At 36.9% G+C, this 19,867-nt stretch overlaps 1 protein-coding gene across 2 annotated transcripts; it reads right to left on the bottom strand.

The window, feature by feature from the left end:
* Positions 1-1,667: 1,667 nt before the first annotated feature.
* LOC104222799 (uncharacterized) lies at positions 1,668-6,611 on the bottom strand. Of its 2 annotated transcripts, none has more exons than XM_009774095.2 (3): positions 6,337-6,611; positions 4,171-5,131; positions 1,668-2,973 (listed from the first exon to the last, which is right to left on the bottom strand). In XM_009774095.2, exons 2-3 carry the CDS (start codon positions 5,064-5,066, stop codon positions 2,790-2,792), a joined length of 1,080 nt encoding a protein of 359 aa, XP_009772397.1. In that variant the 5' UTR covers positions 5,067-5,131; positions 6,337-6,611; the 3' UTR covers positions 1,668-2,789. The 2 variants fall into 2 exon arrangements, with proteins under 2 accessions (XP_009772397.1, XP_070012465.1); XM_070156364.1 differs by lacking the exon at positions 6,337-6,611 and adding an exon at positions 5,217-5,972.
* Between the last annotated feature and the right edge of the window lie 13,256 nt (positions 6,612-19,867).

Genomic DNA, 19,867 nt, shown 5'->3' with positions numbered 1-19,867 from the left:
TCTATAGGTGGATCTGATCCAAAAGATGATGAAATAACTTTTGGCAACCTATTTGAGAGGGAAAATTATAGTGATATAAAATTGGGACCGACTGAATAATTTCTCACTATTATATGTTATATTTGGTTCAATACTATGAGATTCATTATATTGAATGACAAGTTTATGTTGGAGGTTAACTTACCACAATTATTTTTTATCTCGATTTTACATCAATAATATAATTAAATTTTTATCGACCAAAAGGGCCGCCCAATGCACAAACATTCAGTATTCACGCAGGATCCGATCCGAAAAATGACTGCATCCCAAGGGATATGTTGTAGTAGTCTATCATAATACAAGTATTAGTGACTGATTCCACGGCTCTAGCCCATCACAACTTTGTTTGTATAAGATTACAAAGAGAGTAGAAAAAAGAGATGAAGAAGAAATGGGTCAAATATGGAGTATTATTTAGACAATATATTGTTAGCCACTAGCAATAGCAAGAGAAGACTTGACTTCCCTAGACTGATTTAAATTTTGTTTTGAATCTTTTTCTTTTTCTCTGTTGAACAAGGAAGTTTCTTAAATGGCAACTGAATTCAAGAAAGTTGATATCTCTCTAAGAACCAAGAATATATATTGACACACGTAGAGAAAGAGAGAGAGACACAGTTTATTAATAAAAACCAAGTCTCTTATTTGGGTTAGACGTATCATAAACCCTTAACATTGTATCAAAGTGGACAAAGATCCTAAAGTTGAGTTTGTCCGTCATTCCTTAACAAAATATTTCACATACTTGATTCAAGAAGAAGATCAATCAAGTTAAGATGTGAGGAGTTAAATTTATATTAATTTAAGTGATAAAAAATGTCTAAAACTAACGAAAGTTGGATATCCATTGATATGATGTAAAAATCGACTTTGAGTAAAAAAAAAAAATCTCACAAAATATTATGGTTTCCAGCAACAAAAAGGGAAGCAATTAAGAGAGTGGGGGCATCATTCACGTGAATATTTAGAAACATCCATTAGAAAGAATAATTGAGTATCGAATCCATGGTTAGTCCAATAAGAAAAGAGTACATTTCTGACTAACCATGGTTAGTCAAAAAGTAACTAAAATAAAGCAAGGACCTTTTGTTCCATTTCACATTACTGGACAACAATCCAACTATTTTCTGCAATGGTGACTTTATTATCCAAGTCAATTCTGCCAAATATAGGAAGAAATATAGTACAATGCAGTCTGTTGGTGGAAAAGATGCTGATGTCAGTTGTAGCACTTAAAATTTAAAAAGATCAACTAGTCAAAGGAAAATGTGTAGTACAAACTTTAATTTATTGGCACGTGGTTTAGTGGTCAACAATGTGGATAAAAATTCTGGGATACCACGATTCTAAAAAATTCTAGTAGATGATTTCTTCGTCTAAACCTTGTTAGGCAGAGTTACTCGATGCTAGTGCTGGTGGAGAAGAGCAGATACTCAATGAAATAGCCAATGTGCACACAAACTGAATCGAACACCACCATTATCAGGAAAAAGATAGAAGTCATCAATTCATCTATATTTAGCTAATAATGCACTCAATATCAATTCTTGACAGGTTACTAGAGGAATAGTCGAGGTGTGCACAAACTAATTATAATATAAATAAGTAAATAAAGTCATCATGTATCTGGCTAATGCACTTGATATCAGTTCCTGAGTTGATTAAACTATTAAAGTTTTCATGAACTGAGGCTTCAGATGTTGCATCCACATTACATTCTGGTTTATCATAATCTGCTGCCAGCCATGGCCTCATAAATCATAATTCCACTGAAAATATGTATTCCAGAATCCACCACTTAGATGTATAACCAAGACATAATGGACAAAAGATAAAGAGAAAGCAGTAAAGAGTTCTTATACAGTAATGTGCCTCCGACCTTGGAGAGTTACATTGGTGTGTTAAAGCAGCCAATACACAACACGACTCGGACTAAATAGGTTCAGCGATGTGTTTTTCGACAAACAGAACTTATAATGAGAGAACTTAGAGAGATTCAGGTAATCAAAGTTATAGTGTTGCACGATTTTCCCGCTGAAGAGGATTGATCCCCTCTACGTAGTGGATTGACGTGTCCAACAGCCCGACTAAGATGGAGGGGGTGCGGAGAGTTGGGTGCAGGCACGTCCTTGGAAGTCTAGGGACTGTATGGATATCTCACACCATGAACGTTGCGAGTTGATCTGGTCTATCTTAACGGGGTCAGAAGGCGTACCAAAGGCCTGGTGCGTCTGTGATGGAATATCATGTCGTCCAATAATTGAATGTCATGTCAGCCAATATGGAACTCAGCTCGGTGCTGGACACTGCTCGGCTCAGCCCATGTTAGGTTTTGGCCACTACAATCTGCAAATAAATAGTCATCCTAGAAAAAGAATTTCCTCCCTTACAAAGTTGTACAATTTTCTCACAGCTGAAACTCCTTAGCTGAGATCAGTAGAATGTGACTAATGAAGACCACTGCAACTTATGGTAGTTAATAGTGTTAGATCAATATTTCACCAGAAAGCATGCATATTCATCAAACACTTCCTAAGAGCAGAAGATCGACCGATTAACACTTACGATATTAAGGATCTTCAGGCACCCTAATATTATCTGCAAAGCTTCTTAGTGAAGACTATACCATTTCATTATATTGACCTAACTTCCAACTTTCCTCAGTTCAGCTGAGAAGCGTCGTGGATGAAGTGAAGATGGTTTAGTCAATATTCTTGTCAATGTACATAGGAGAGGAAAAACATATATCAACAACAGCGAGGCCAACATGCGAAACATGAACACCAACTTTTCTCTGCTGGTTTAGGCTGTGATTCTGATTGCTTGTGTTGTGGCTGCTTTTCTGGTTGGAACTCTGGTTGAGATTGAGGTTTCTCTACTTTCTCAGTGGCACCTTTCAGCGAGTTGCTTTTCGCACCATCATTTACTAGTCTGGATTGAACAAAAAATTAATCAGACACAGTTCAAATGTATTTCATGCATGGTAATGACTCCTCGCAAACCATATATCACAAAAGATAACAACGTCATCTCAAATACGAAACCTTAACATAGATAGATAGATAAAGAAAGAGAGAATGATAAACATGGGAAAAAAGCGGTTATTCTCAATTAGCAGTGCAATAACATGATCAAGTCCAGATCCAAAAAATAATAGAAGGTTAAATCCATTTCTCAAAAGATTTTAAAACTGTCCTTCAAAAGAAGTTTGGCGCTAATATAAAAGTTTCTCTAATTATTAAAGAACATTAAGAAGATCACTACATCAAAAATCCCCAAGGCATAAACAAAATGCTGAATCCAATCTGTCAAATGAAACACATTTAAAACATCAAAAGGCGACCCCTCTCATTTCAAAAGGCAAACTTTTATATCTGATCAAATAATTGGGAGCAGAAAAACAACAATATTAGTCACATACTAAATACAACAATGCAATGCTTATTTCATAAGTTAAAAGGTTTTGTCTGAAATTCAACTTCTTTGGTCCAGACTCATAAATGTTATGTTTGCAAAGCTAGGAAAGATAACAATTATTTTTTTCTGATAGATAAATTCAGAATACAGGTAACGCCTCTTAGGATAGTGACACCAATACATAGAATAGCATACCCTATGTATGAATCATGATGTTTAAAAGTATCCACTGAAAGCAATACAACTTTAGACTGTCAGGAAAATCTTTGTATCTGTCTTTAAAAAGGAAGACACAAAATTGAAAAATGGATAATGTTAGACAGCAATTTGGTAACATGATGTCTCGTACAAATATGAGCACAAAAGAAATATATAGTGCATGGTGCAACCATGATGAGAGGAAAATTAATGCTATAGAGCATAAAGTTCGACAAGAGAATGAGATTATTAATTAGAAAAAATAAAACAGCAGAAAGTTCTATGTTTCTGGATGTCAATTACACGTCTCTTTTACACAAAAAAGCAGTATGATGCTTTTACCTTTTATCCCAGCTGTTATTTTGACGAAAAAGGTGATGATTGTCATAATTGCCAAGTATCCTTATACTTTTGTAGGGTATAAAATGTTTATGTTCTATTTTTGTTAAGAAAAAAGATTTTTTTTGTTTATGTTCCAATATTTGTATGTAAACCGCTGAAAGGAGAGCTTACACTGGGAAAGCAAAGGAACTACTACTGTTTCCACTCGCCTCGGAGTGGCAAGGTGAAGATGTACGAGCAGGTGAAGAAATACGAGTAGCCTCAGTTGGAGGAACAGCTCTGTCATCAGTCCTAACAGCTCTTTCATCAGTCCTGTTAGAGGTGGTAGCAGCAGGCTCTTCAATGACATTACTTGTCTTTTCCTTGATATTATTATTCGCAGGTTTTTCCTCAGAGACCATTTTGGGGTTCTCGACATTCTTCTCTATACCAGGACCTTCCGATGCTCTTGCACTTTTTCCATCGTTATCTCTGCTTACCCCGATAAGAGGGGGAAGGGGGGAAGATAAGTTCTTACTGTCATTGGATTTAACTTCGGATGCATAATATGGAGAATTTTTCCATTCCTCAGGCTTGTTGAGTTCTTGAGATTTGGATAGCAAGTAAGAGTAATCTGTGGAGAAGCTGTTGGTTCCCATTTGAATACTAAATAATGACTCATTTGACGCAGTGCTCCATTCCGGGGTGGTAGGCTTGCTCGAAAAAATGGATTTAGGAATACGATTAGGATCATAACCTGGAGGATGATCCATAGTACTATGTGATGGAGGGGATTTCATTGGCTCAAGATTCTGAGGAAAAGCATCGGGGAATAATGGATTTCCTGTTTCAGCACGCGGAGAATTACTCATCATACTCCACTGTGACGTCTGAGAAGAAACACCAGGAAACGGTGAGATTGCTGGACTAGGAGATAGGGAAGCATCTGGTTCGGACTTTGTATATAAATCTCCAAGAGACTCCTTTGGATGAGTACTTAGTTCCAGCGACGAATCAGATGAAGAAGCTGATAAGTGATCAGAATCAGGATGCTGCATTACAGGTTTGCTAGCATTCGCTTTCTCCATATTTTATTTTCCCTCTAATTAACACAATTCTTCAATGCTATCAGCAACTCAAGCAAATCTTTCTCCTGCAGAAAAAGGACGAATCAACAAAACATGTACTACTTGTTAGAAAAGTTGATAAAGAGAGGGGGAAAATATAGATAGCCTAACATATATAGCTTGAGGCGTGTAGAACACTTCCTCGAAAGATGGATTGCCCCAACAACGTTCTCTGGGAATACAATGTCTCTCGTCTAGAAGTACCCACAATGTTCTTATTTATAGAACAAAATTTCAAAAGGTTGGAACCTTTTCAGAACAGGCTTGTCTTTTTAGTATTATAAACTATCCAACACTACTTAAGTTATCAGATCATAGTAAGATGGATATGTTAAAAATACAGACAGAATTTTAGATATTATGAGCTCAGAAATACACTTCCAGGAAAGAAGTTTGGAGTTAAGTAAGAATTAGGCATTATTCTTCAAAACCTACTAACTACATTTGCCAGTTCTCTTAGACGGGGGCGTTTATCTTAAGCCCCCGACTAAGATATCTAACTATGTGTAAAATTAAGACTATAAACCAATATTGTCGAGTTTAGGATGAATAACCACCATAGGTTTAATGCCCACCAAGGCTTCAAATCCATCTAGAGCTATTTTTCCAGTTTCGTCATTTTTTTTTTTGATAACTGTGGCATTTCTGGTACCCACCAAGGGTTCAATAGATGGGAAGAAATCACTCGTCTCTACTGAAATTTGAGCCTGGTCTCTCACGACTTTCACCCAATTCATTGACTGCTAGGCCACACCTTTCATACTACGCTACATGACATCACCAATTTGTTTCACCAAAATGGGAATTAGAAGGTGATTTTGGCGATTCTGGGGCAGATTGGAAAAAAAAACAATTAACAAAAAGTTTAAATTTTCATGGTTCTCCCTTGTTCTTTCTAGATTCATAGAGCAACAATAAATCAATAAATCAGTCTTCTACACATCAATGTCAAACTAGTTGTGATCGGCTATATGAATCATCAATCTCCTTTCTTTCACCATATAACTCTAGCAACAAATTATTTTCAAACTCTGAATCTGCTAACCCGAATGAACGTTAATAATCATAAATCTTTTAAAGTTATTATAACAAATATAAACCATCGATTATTATGTAAGCGATTAGAGTAATGTACAATATTTGCGCGTAAGCTGACCCGAACAATTGTAATAACAAAAAGAGGTATAATTCTTCTTGGTCATTAGGCTCATAAAACAAAATATATGCTCACCTCCAAATCAAATGTGCGTAATATCATCCAATGCAATTTCACAGGCTCTGAATTTGCGGAAAATTCATATTCTAATTTTGAAATAAAAAGTGCCAAGAAAGCAATTGAAAGTATCTAAAATCTTTTAAGAAATTCATAGCACCTTCATTGGAATCTTAATAACTAGCAATTTCATGTTTGCAAGTAAATTACCAACCTAGAAGTGGCATTTCTGCAAACAAAAAACTAGAGATTGACAATCAAGAAATATTTAACTATGAACGAAAAGTTTTATAATTTTTATAAGAGGATTAACAGAAATCAAAATGCAAAAACAAAAAAATTGGATTTAGGGTAGATAGAAAAAGGATAAAAAAAGGAAAATATTTTTTTTAGGATTTCATCTTTTTGAGTTAAATTTTGCATTAAAAAAGAAGGGCTAAGCGGCTATTTAGGTGATGTATGCTTTTATAAGTTATAACTAACCGTTGGCGCCATCGCTAGTTACTGTTAACATGCCATAGCTGATCCTAACGAGAGAAAAGAAGTTAGGTGTCGTTTGATTCACGTTTTAATTATACAGAAATTATAATGTAGGAAATATTTATGAGGTCATATAATAATGTGATAATTTTTATTTGTTGAGTTGAGTGAAAAGTATGAGAATGCTTACTTTAATAGCTTTTTTGTGTTTAGTTATTTTATTCACGTATTGCTAATAAATATATTTTTATTTTTCATTCTATCTCACTTTTATATATATAATGCTAAGAAATAAATTTGGATAGTGGCTGGTGATGGTCACAATAAGCTAATAAGTACTGTTTTACTTACTCCAACTCTCCGGAATGCTTCGATTTTTCCTCCACGATGTCCTTGGGGTGATATCGTTTCTTTTTCTTTTGCCGCATTTCACTCAAATGGTTGAGAATAGAGATAAAGCATAGATAGATATCGTCCAAAATAGGTAATAAAAAGGATCTAGCATATCTACCAAAGTACGAAAGCCAGGATCTTTGAAAAAATGGATTCCTATTCCAAGAGTGAATAACTGCATGCATGAGCTAATATCAACCCATCAATTTGGAGTCCAAAATGGTGGTGGTTATGAGAATTGAATTGTAGTGATGTTGGATGATGTTTTGTGATTGTAAGTGTAGCTAATGGTAGTTGAATGGTTAACAATAGTGATTGATGGTGATAATTGGTGACAACAGTTGATAAGTATGGTGGATGATGATGATGATAGCTAATTGTGATAGCGACTAATAGTAGTGGTTGGCGATGCATGATGGTGACTGATGGTGGTAAATGTTAGTGGCGATATATGACGATGGCAATGTATATAATTGGTGGTGGTTATGACAATGGTGATTGGTGGTGATATTTGAAAATGGTGACTTAGTGGTGGTGATGGTGGACTGTTATTTTAGCGATGGTAGTAGGTGTGATTGAAAATTATAATTGTGGGTGGGTGACGAGCGCAAAAAAAAATATGAAATTGATGCCCGTTGTACAAAATAATATAGTTTACTTATCGTCTCCATAGGGATTGGATTTAAATAATGCTCAAGTAATTTCTAGCTTAACACTATTAAGGGTGATTAACACTTTGGTTTGGATGATTAATAACTAAAATTAACTATAAAACTAAAATATTGATCACAAAAAGACAAGAGTTGAGCAACAATAAAATATCAGTGGGAGAAATAAGGGTCATGACAGGATAGGTGCAAGATAGCTATTTGGGATCTAACTCTAGTTCAATTCACTCTAAAGTTCTAATGATTCTCACGAATTTACTAGATGATTAGTCCAAATGTGTAATCAAGACTCCTCTATCGATTAAATCTTAACTCTACAAGGTGAACTGATATAAGCATTGTAAACATATGCAAGCATGCGTTAATAGATTAGTCTTCAGGAAAACGTCTCTCAAATATTATCCTAACATGATTTAATCAACAATTCAACAAGCTATTTCGATTAATTAAAAGAATCATTGAATTAAACCAAATAAAATAATGCAAAGATAATCACCAAAATATTCCTCTTTCGATTAAATAAACCAGTGAATAAAGTTGCAATCAATTCAAATCTCCATAAACAAATTCAAGAAAAGAACTAGAGTTAAAATCCACAAATATCAATCAAAATACCATATCCGCCAAATCCTAAGGTAAACTACTCCATATTCAGGAGAAATTCATCGCAAACAAAGTTGAATAATAAAAAAACATGAATTCAATCTAAACTCGAGTGTTGAATTGAGAAAAGACTGATGAATCCTTGTGCTTTAAGTCTCTAATGCTCTTCCAATCTTCCGTAGGTCAAAAGCCTTGAAAAAAACGTGTTTCCTGTCACGACCCAAATCCAATAATAGGTTGTTATGGCGCCCAACTATGCTGCTAGGCAAGCCAACGCGTGAAACTCCACTTAATTATCCATTTTAAATTTTAAAATCAGGAATTTCATTAAATAAATAGAGTAAAATCTAGCACTCATAGAAACCTGTGCTTTTCTTTACCAAAATTTCGAAATAAATAAATCATAAAGTGAAGTGATAATAATAACGTGAAATAAAATAATGAACATCCACTAGGAACCACCAGGAAATTCGTGAGTACGCAGACTCCTTATCAAGTATTTCACACGATTCTGCCGAGGCGAGCGGACCGATCCCATAAGAGTATTTCATAGAACTGCCAAGGCGAATGACCCGATCCCATAAGAGTGTGATACCTAAAACTACCGAGGCAAACAACCCGATCCTATAAGAATATGATACAAGATACTGCCGAGGCGAATGACCCGATCCCATAAGAATATATTACTCTGTCGAGGCTAGCAACCCGATCCCATAAGAGTGTGTTGCATGATACCACTGAGGCAAACGACCCAATCCCATAAGAGTATTGCTGAGGCGTTCAGCCCGATCCCATTAGAATTTGAAACTTTGATGGGTCACTGATCCCACTCATGAATATACGTGTGACTTATAAAATTCAAGAAAAACTATCTCACGAATACGCACACGCGAAGATATTTGTAAAGAAATGTACAATCACAGCTAATCAAGTAACTCGTGAAGTATCTAAAATAGCAAGTCCGATACTCTACGCGAGTCTAGTCTCTGGCTAAATATAAATTAAAGCATTTAAACATGCAAGAATAACTCAAATAGTACAATTAAAGCATGGCGTGAGTCTGAGTCTACCCGAACATAATAAGGAATTCTAGCATACGTAAGAACACTCGTCACCTCATACGTGCATAACTCCCACAACATGTAGCACATAATAAATATAACTCCTATGGATAAATTCTCTCTCACAAGGTTAGACAGGAGACTTATCTCGCTCCAAAAATTCGATAACCGGCTCCAACGCCTCTCTAACTCCTCAAACCGATGCCAAATGATCTGAAAATAATCAAATAACATGCAAACCAATTAAAATATACTCCAATACTCGTAATTTAATAATTTATAACAATTCCAAACTCCATTTGAAAGTCAACATAGTCAAACTCCGGGGCCACATACCCGGATTTCAAAAATTATCGAAAATAAATTTTATCCTTAACTTATATAGTATATATCCAAAAATCATCCAATTTCATCCATAAATTGACCCTCAAATCAAGGACTTACCATTTCTCAACTTTGAGGCTCAAAACCCCAATCTCAACATTCCAAATACGGATAAAAATAATAATCAACAAAAATAATCATAGAAAAATATCAAAATGAATATCATATTTACCCCTTGTTTATATGAGAACAGCACCTCGAAAATTACCTCAAACGGAGCTCTAGAACTCAAGCTTTGCTCAAAACACTAAAATGCTCGGCCTGCCTATTTAAAACACTGCCTAGGTGATTTTTGTTCTTTTCGCCTTTGCTGGACACCTTCGCGTTTGCAAAGGACAAATTTTCACGTTGACCGTTCAACCCAGAAATCCTTCTTCGCATTCCCGGAACCTCTCTCGTGTTCGCGAAGAACAAAGGTTCGCACCAGAAATTAGAAATCTTTCCCGACATGGAAATAGGCATAACTCTCTTTTACGACCTCAGAATTTGACGATCTTGTTGCTATGGTTCCGTAATTACGATACGGATCTAATGGTTCGATCTAATAACAAATTGAAGGTTGTTTTCTCAATATAGTACCCTTTATACCCAAAGAAACGACGCTGAAACATCAAATAAGAGCGCGATACAACCCAAACACATCTGAAACACACCTGAGGCCTTCGGTACCCATCCAATCACACAAACCAGTTCAAAAATATAACACAAACCTACTCAAGGCCTCAAATCACACCAAATAACATCAAAATCATGAATCACACATCAATTCAAGCCTAATGAACTAATGAACTCTTAAACTTCTAGAACTCATGTTGAACCATATCAAATCAATCCGGAATGACTTCAAATTTTGCATGCAAGTCCCAAATTACACAACAGACCTATACCAATTCTAAAAAAAAAACATAATCTGGATCCGATATCAACAAAGTCAACTCTCGGTCGAACCTATCAACCTTCTAAACCTTCAATCTTCCAACTTTCGCCAAAAAGCATCAAATCAATCTACAGACCTCCAGATCTAAATCCGGTCATACGCCTAAGTCTAAAATCATCATCCGGAGCCAACGAAACTTTCAAAACTTTGATCCAAGGTCATTTACTCTAAAGTCAAACTTTGGTCAACTCTTTCAACTTAAAACTTCCAAATTGAGAATTATTCTTCCAAACCAACTCTGATCTTCTCGAAAATCTAATCCGACTACATGTGCAAGTCATAATACATAAAGTGAAGCTACTCAATGTCTTAAACCGCCGAATGACATGCTAGAGCGCAAAATGACTGGTCGGGTCGTTACATTCTCCCCCACTTAAACATACGTTCGTCCTCGAATATGCCAAGAAATGTTCTAGAGTTGCCCAAAATCGCTGTTTAACACCCCGTGCACTTACCCGTGCCACCACACCTCATATGAGCACATTAGTTCAAGCCAGACTGAAGATCCTTCCTGCTACCTTAGCAAGCCTTGGAACTAAATTCCAACATCCAGAATTCTCTACCAGGTCTGATTCTAACATACATACACCATGTCAATCTCAACATGCTGTACTTAAACATGATCATGCACCCATAATGAATTCATGCAATGCACCGCATAGTTCGTATGCTCATAATAACATCCTCCAACCAAATAGCTGCAAATTCACGAGCCCGATTCCCGTAATATACCTCATAATGAATATAAGACGTTTTTCGACCCTCGCAATACTGCAACGATGAAAGAGATGTGTAGAAACTCATAACTACCTGCCAAATTAATAACTCATGGAGTCTTTCTGCTTGACAAGAACCATTGCCTCACTCCGATTGCACTAATTTCAGGTCCAATAACCTCATCTCACCCAGTACAAGCTACTCGGGCAATAAGTCACCTCAAACACCATCTAAATTCTTAGTACACCACTATCAATGCGCTATAAGCTTCAACTCAAATATGACCAATAAGGAAAAACAAACTCTGGCAAAGAACTACCCAGCCCGCATAACCTTCAAATCAACCAAACAAATAATATGAACTATCACAAGGGTGATAAACAAAACACACAAAATAAGTACTGGGAACCGTACTCAACATCTCACTGTTGCGGCGTGCAACCTAATCTACACATCATATCCGTAGCGGTGTGTCACCCGATCCACAAATAATAATTAATAAGGAAATACCCATCAAGCCATAATGCTCACACCTACAAAATGCCCAAATATCGACCACAAGCATGCCAAGTGCATAAACACAACCCCAGGGAGACAGGTAGAGGCATGCGCTATGAAATTCCAAGCACGACTAAGGTGCAATAAATGGCCTGCATCTCGAGAGCCATCTTGCTCACAAAACACCACAAGCTACACAATATCACAATACATGTGTGAATAATCAAGCCGTCTCACAACCCATATGGCATAAAAAAGTAGCATCTGAAATAGACGAAGGCATGCATATCATCCACCACGCCCGAAGACCCATCAATAAGCGATGCTATATCGAATAAACATATCTGATTTGGTATAAAATATACATTTACATTAGGCCTACCAATGGACCTCAAGCCGATTCCGAACATCTCAAAATATGCCAATAACCTTCCAAAGATCCACAATAACCCTATTCATGATGCATACGATCTATAGTCTAATACGGAACAAACTCCCATGGTCCGTAACCAAAGAAATAGAACTCCTCTTAGACATAAACTCTCCACCAATGATAGTACTAGAATCTCCATACTGGATTTCAATCTCTACCACATAAATGTTTGATATGTGACACTTATACAATCATCCAGCGGGAGATACTCCCACAACCTTCCGCACCAAGTAGTAAAATCTGTAAATCCATGGCTACCAACCATACTATTACCGTAATTCAAATCAAGAATCCATAAATCAATAAACAATGCCTCTTCCACAGAACATTATTCTCAGGCGACACAAAAATAAAGCCAACATACTCTGAACATCTGAAATCTCTCCCCAGCCCTTCTGAGATCGTGACAGTCCTGTCAAAATTGGATCATAACCTTGATCCTCAAATTCCAATTCCATATCACTCAGTGCACCTATCATGCTGCTACGCGAGAGTACAAGAATTTTATCATAACTCCTAAACCACCAGTAGAATAAACACTTCATCGGCTAGAACCTTTCACTTAAGTCATTTTAGAAGAAGAATTGCAACACACAACTAGCTTCCTATACCCGCAAAAGACAGTAGAACTCAAGTCGTGTTCTAAATCGCCATAAATCTTCCGAGGCCCATTTACACATAATCAAAACCATCAGAATCAAATACCTTCAAATCAATAAAATGACGGAGGCTATTAAGCCCACATGTACAACCACGAAACACCTGTATTGCCTCACCACACTAAAGGAACCGATCTTTTCCTTAACCACGTCGATCCAAACCACTACTAGGCTGACTCAGCTTCTTCCGATTTCTTCTTGACTAGCCTTCAGAATCAATACCTCTATTCAATCATATAATGGATCCCAATCAACACTCATCCCAAGTGACCCAAATTATGAGACCACATTGTTTTAATACCTATAAGCCATTTCATACCCTCCTCATGTAGTCTATAGTAACTCCAACTGATACACCTATGCTGATTAGATCTTCTGCAAATCCGAAGTTGTTTCTCCCATTTTTTAACACTACACTGCCGGCCCACTGATAACATAGAAATTCTCCAAGTACCTTTAACACTCTACTGCAAAACCCAATCCTCATCCATGTAATAAACCTGAAAATCCTTAATTACCACACCTAAAATCTTAAATCCACTAGAACAATTATTGAGAGTCGCCCACTCTAGTCCAGTCTCAATTATTTAACTAATCCACTAGTGCTCCGTTAGTACATGAGCACTCCAATAAAGCAATGAGATAAATACTTTTCCTTTTACATCACATCCATCTAATCCCCTGCTCAAGTTATCCTGATGTTTTCTTCCTTTAGTAATAACTTTTCCACCAATATACCGATAATATAAAATTGCAAAGGCACATCACTATGTGACCCAATCAAGACGGTAGGCTCCCCCACTTATCTTTAAGACACAATCACATAAATTCATAACCCACAGTTACTCCTCCTCTTCGTTACCATGAACTCGCACCATTGCTTAGCCAAATTTCTCATAAGTTCTTGTTGCACTAATCGTAACACATCCCAAATATTAGCCACAATTGCACACTCGACCTCTTGAAAGTCGTACCATATTCTTCAAGTGATCCAAGCTCACATCGCAATACATGCATCCCATTAGATAGAAGGTAGAACTCTTTATAGGAACTTCATTAGGAGTCATGTAACCCCTAACCTTCTCACAGGAGATAGCCCACCTGTGTAATCTCATATAGAAATCCTCCAACGACATAGCCATAACCACGTCCATTATGAAATCAGTTGATTCTCCTAGGTCCACACTCATCCGCCAACTGCAAGAGTCCGTTCATCCCATTTACACCAATTGAAGGTCCAATAATACGTTCTAAAATTCAAAGTCTTGTTGCATCCCAAAACAATAATCAAGCTTACACATCCCTCTACATTCCAAACACACTCTTCCCGTCACATTCAAACTTCTTATGCAACCTACTCGATCTCTTCTGCTCGTACTTGACCTGCTATCAACTCATCTACCACGAGACATAACTCTCCATGTCCTTCCTTATCCTTCACTATTAAAATACTGCCTCAAATCATAATACATCTCTGTAGCATCCAAACTAATAAACTGCCACCAACTCAAACTAATAAACTGCCACCTACTCTAACTCTCTATAAAGATCATCTTTCTTGAGCCATCAACACTAGAAATACTGATTCAACCTTGAAGCTGCCATACACCACCATCTCGAATACCCGCTTCTTAGGTACCATTTCATAACACCCTTGCACCGAAGGCAAACCAATGAAGACCATCACACTGAGGAGCCTAAATGCATTCAAACAAAGACGATGACACCACATCACAAACAAGAATTCCACCAAGTTCGAAAATATCCAATCTCGCTACTCCATCAACAAAAGCCTGAACATCCATAGTATGATTGCCTCTCCTCCATTGGAATTAAACGCCAAATATCTAAACCATGAACTAAATATCCTTATCTCGAGTCATTCACTGTCGTGACACATAATTAAGCATCATACTATTTACACCAACACTGTGCCATAACAATGCATGAGCATCAAAATACACTATGCATAGCCTCGAAACCATAGGCAACTCTAACACTGGGCTAAAATGACAGAACACCCCTCCAAAAGGTGATGATAATAGTCCGCCTGAATACATGCTGAAAAACATCCTGCACTATATCTGTATCATCTCCAACACTCGTCGGTGCCCAATTGATACCGAACGTTCGACATCGCGCAAGAACAAGTAGGAAGGCAATGAAGACATAAGCTTCAATGAAATTAAATCGCACGACGAGGGATCAAGAAAGGGAAGATCTCCTAACAACCCAGTAGCCTCTCGAAGATAAGTACAGACGTCTTTGTACTGATCTGCAAGTCTCGAACTTTCTCATGACTCGTGTGACCCAAGTGAACCTAGAGCTCTGATACCAAACTGCCACGACCCAAATCTAATAATAGGTCGTGATGGTGCCCAATTATGCTGCTAGGCAAGCCAACGCGTGAACCTCTACTTAACTATCCATTTTAAATTTTTAAAATTAGGAATTTCATTAAATAAATAGAATAAAATCTAGCGCTCATAGAAACCAGCGCTTTTCTTTACCAAATTTCCGAATATGAATAAATCATAAAGTGAAGTGATAATAATAATGTGAAATAAAATAATGAACATCCACTAGGAACCCCCAAAACTAGTGTCACAAGAGCATAAACATCTACTACAACAATACAACACTATCACAACATCTTTTTTTTGGTAACTAACAATTTTATTAATCACCAGTAACTTTACATATCTATAGCCTGCTTATACCTCAGCAGCTATAATCTTTACAAAATTCAAAAACCTACACTAACTATCTCTATTTAAAACATAAAATGTTGTACCATGCTACTAATCCCAGTGGTGGCTCTCACATTAAAAATGTATGCTAACTCTCGTGCAATTCTATCAACTCCTCTGCTTCTCTTTTCAAATAGCCGCAGGTTTCTCTCAATCCAAATAAAATGAGTTATCTCAGCATACACCATTCTGTAGAGTTGGTCTCGTTGTGATCTACCCTTAGCATATTGTATCACCCATTACATATGCTATTCCCAATTATCTCTCATAACATCCTGTCTTTTCATCCAATGTATGATTCTCTGCCATAAATCCTTTGTGAATTGGCAATTAACAAACAAGTATTCCTTGTTCTCATCATGAGCTTGGCATAAAGAGCATTTTGGATCAACAACTAAACCTCATTGTATCAGCCTATCTATAGTCATTAATCTCCTATGTAGTTGAAACCACATGGTGAATATAGCTTTTGGCCTGGCATTGTTTTGAAACATCAAGCATTTCCAGTTAACTCTTGGCCTATGTCCCATCAACTGCAGGTAGAAATTGTTGATCATACTCTTTTTTTGATGTTGACTTTGTTGCACATGTTGAAGAGTTATTCTAGCATTTAGTATTTGTCTCACCATTCAGCTTGCTTGTTGGGGAATTGCCACTTCTTCAAAATTTTTGTCTTTGATGTAAAAAGCATGTATCCATCGTATCCATAGTCGATATTTCTTGTGTGCTACATCCTAGCATATTTTTGTTAGAGCAGCCTTATTTCATAGATGAAAATTAATCAAGTTTAGGCCCCCACTTGATTAGGTGAACACATTCTGTCCCAGGCTACCAAAGTTTTTTTGGTAATTACATTTACCCCAGACCAGATGTAGCTTCTACAGTATGAGTCAATCATCTTCAAGACCTTTGAAGGTAGGGTGAACAGCTGCGGCCAATAAGATTGAATACCAAAAAGCATAATTTGAACAAGCTATACTCGCCCAACATATGATAATTTCTTTGCTGTCCAGGAAGAAATCTTTGCAACTATCTTCTCTACCAAAGAGTGCCATTATATCAATAAGAGCTTCTTGGTAGCAGGTAGGATACCAAGGTATTTTAAAGGCAGTTCTCCCACCGTGAAGACTAATTACTGCAGGATCTCCACTCTTACATTCTGAGGGACTCCCCCAAAGTACACTGAGCTTTTTCTCAGATTTTCTTGTAGTCCAGATACTTGGGTGAATTGACTGAAACATCTATGAATAGCAAAGATTGAGGGAAGGTCACCTCTAGCAAATAAAAGTAGATCATCTGCATAGCTTAGGTGTGTGATTCCTAGCTTTTCACATCTTGGATGAAATCTGAAACTCTTAACTTCTTTGAGACTGTTGAGGCTTCTACTGAGATACTGCATAACTATGGCAAACAAGAAGGGGGAGATAGGATCCTCTTGCCTCAAACTTTTAGAGCATCAAAAAGTGGGGTGGATTCACCATTTATCATGATAGTATATTTAACAGTGGTAACACACTCCATTATCCATGCTACAAATCTCATAGGAAATCCCAGCTCTATCAGAACTTGCTCCAGAAAACTCCACTCAACTGAGTTTTATGCATTTTGAAGATCAATCTTGATCATACATTTATCAGAGATGTTTTTCCTTGTGTATGCCTTTACTAGTTCATGTGCTAGTATGATGTTATTAGCTATCCTCCTGCCAGGAATGAATCCAGCCTGTGCCTCACAGATGATAGAGGCAATGACTTGTTGTATCCTGGCTGCTAGCACTTTTGGTGTCAATTTATATAGCATAGTGTAGCATGCAATTGGTCAATAATCTTTGATTGTATTAGGACTGAGTATTTTAGGCACCAGTGTGAGAGTAGTACAATTTACAACTTTATACAATTTTCTAGTAGTAAAGAAATCTTTGACAGCTTGAGTAACTTCATCCTTAATGACCATCCATGCCTTCTTAAAGAAGTAGGCATTGTATTCATCTATACCTGGTGCTTTATCACTATCAATAGCACAGAGTCCAACATAGATTTCTTTGTTAGTAACCTCAGCACAAAGGGCAATCTTTTGTTGTTGTGACAATACTGGTCTATTCCACATAACCAGTCTATTTATAGCAGGGAGAGAATGGGCTGCTGATCCCATTAATGACTTGAAAAATTCAATGACCTCCTGCTTAATATTGTCAGGATGGGTAAGCTTATCACCTATGAGGGCCATAATTTCATTTAGCCCTTCTGACTTCTTTCCTTCATGACTACTGCAAAATATTTGATGTTTGAATCACCAAATCTAATCCATTTTGCTCTTGACTTCTGTTTCAATACACTTTCTTCTATGAGAGACCATTTCTCTAAATTCTGTAGTAAGTTCCTTTCTTCTTCAAGCAGTGAGTCACTACATGTTGTATTGATCCTCCTTGTATGTATTCTAATTCCATTCTAGCCTGTTCAATCTTTAAGCTAATAGTTCTAAATTGCTCATTATCTAAGGCTCTGAACATTGGTCTTAGAGCCTTCAGCTTCAACCAAACATTCTTCATTTTACAGGTTAGCATATGATTCTCCCCAAATCCTTTCCACAATATTAATAAAACTATCATGCTCAGCCTAAACATTAAAGAATCTAAATGGTATTTTGCCATATTTTGGAGCTAAGTGTAGGGTGAGAATCATGGGGTTATGATCAGAGATAAATGGTAGGCCATATTCAGTAGTCACATGACCCCACTGCATTATCCATTCAAAGTTACCAAGTTCTCTATCAAGCTTGCACCCTATCTGCAACATATTGTTTGTTTGACCATGTGTACTATTCTCCTGTCCACGACAGTTCATTCAGGGATAGTGAAGTCATGCAATCAGCAAAGTCCGAACTTTTGTATAGGTGATAGGATTACCCATAAATCTGTCATTAGAGTACAACACAATATTGAAATCACCACATAGGAGCCATGGTTTGGTAATTCTTACTGCTAGCTCCTTTATAGCTTCCCACAATTATTTTCTTTGTTATAGATTATTATATCCATAGATAGTTGTAACTTCACAATCCACCACACCCAGCCTATCCTGTACCAAACAATGTATAAATTGAGCTTCAGTTCTTAGCAATGTAACAGTGTACCATTGGGGAACCCATGTATGCCACACTATTCCATTTGGGGCATGTTGATAGTTTGTAAAATAGTTCCACCCTGAGATTAATTTTAGCATTACCTTGCTTGCATTGTGTTCTTTGACTCTAGTTTCAACTATAGCTACTAGCTTTATTTTTTGATTACTAATATACTTTTTTAACTCTTTTTGTTTGTAACTCTTATTCACACCTCTGATGTTCCAGAAGAGCCACTTCATTAGCAAGTCATATGACCCCTACCCTTATCAGGTGGTAAGGTGTTAGCATTCCAATTTCCCTTTGTAGTGGCTCAAAGGTATTTTTCACTGCTACAGCTGACAATACTAGAAAGTTTACCAGATTCAATTCCAACATAGTTTCTTTAGCTTTGCCCTTATCTACCATTGCCTCCAAATTGTCCTTGTATTGTTGTATAGGTATTTGAAAATTGTCCTGCTATACTAGTTCACTATTGTCAACAGTTGGTTGTACATTTGCTTTGCTTTGTGAACCTTCATTGCTCTGCTGAAGAGGAATGTCATGTGCTTGATGGTGAGCTTGGATTTCTGGTTGGTTAATCTGATTCTCTCCTCCATTCACTGTACCTTTGCATCTCCATTCTATTGTGACCTTCTTAGGGTCTCTTCTCTTTATAGGTTATTTCTCTTGGTCATTATTTGGCCGTTGCTCTATGCCACATTTGTGCCCCATCACTAAACATTTTTCCAGTCATACCTAACATGCTGGGTGAATTTTTTGCCATTTGGATCCATCACCATTAGCTCTAGAGGCAACTTTTTAGTGATGTTTACTTCTATCAGCATCCTCGCAAAAGACACTCTA

This window comes from Nicotiana sylvestris, chromosome 9 (genome assembly GCF_000393655.2).
Source record: "Nicotiana sylvestris chromosome 9, ASM39365v2, whole genome shotgun sequence".
In the NCBI taxonomy this organism is placed as follows: domain Eukaryota; kingdom Viridiplantae; phylum Streptophyta; class Magnoliopsida; order Solanales; family Solanaceae; genus Nicotiana; species Nicotiana sylvestris.
Note: the sequence above shows the minus strand (reverse complement) of the source record. Positions and strands in the feature narration are given on the sequence as shown.

Coding starts and splice junctions, on each gene's coding strand:
- LOC104222799 (XM_009774095.2), bottom strand. CDS start 5,066: ATGGAGAAAGCGAATGCTAGCAAACCTGTAATGCAGCATCCTGATTCT. Junction 2,974..4,170: donor AGTTCCTTTGCTTTCCCAGT/GTAAGCTCTCCT, acceptor TGTTCAATCCAG/ACTAGTAAATGATGGTGCGA.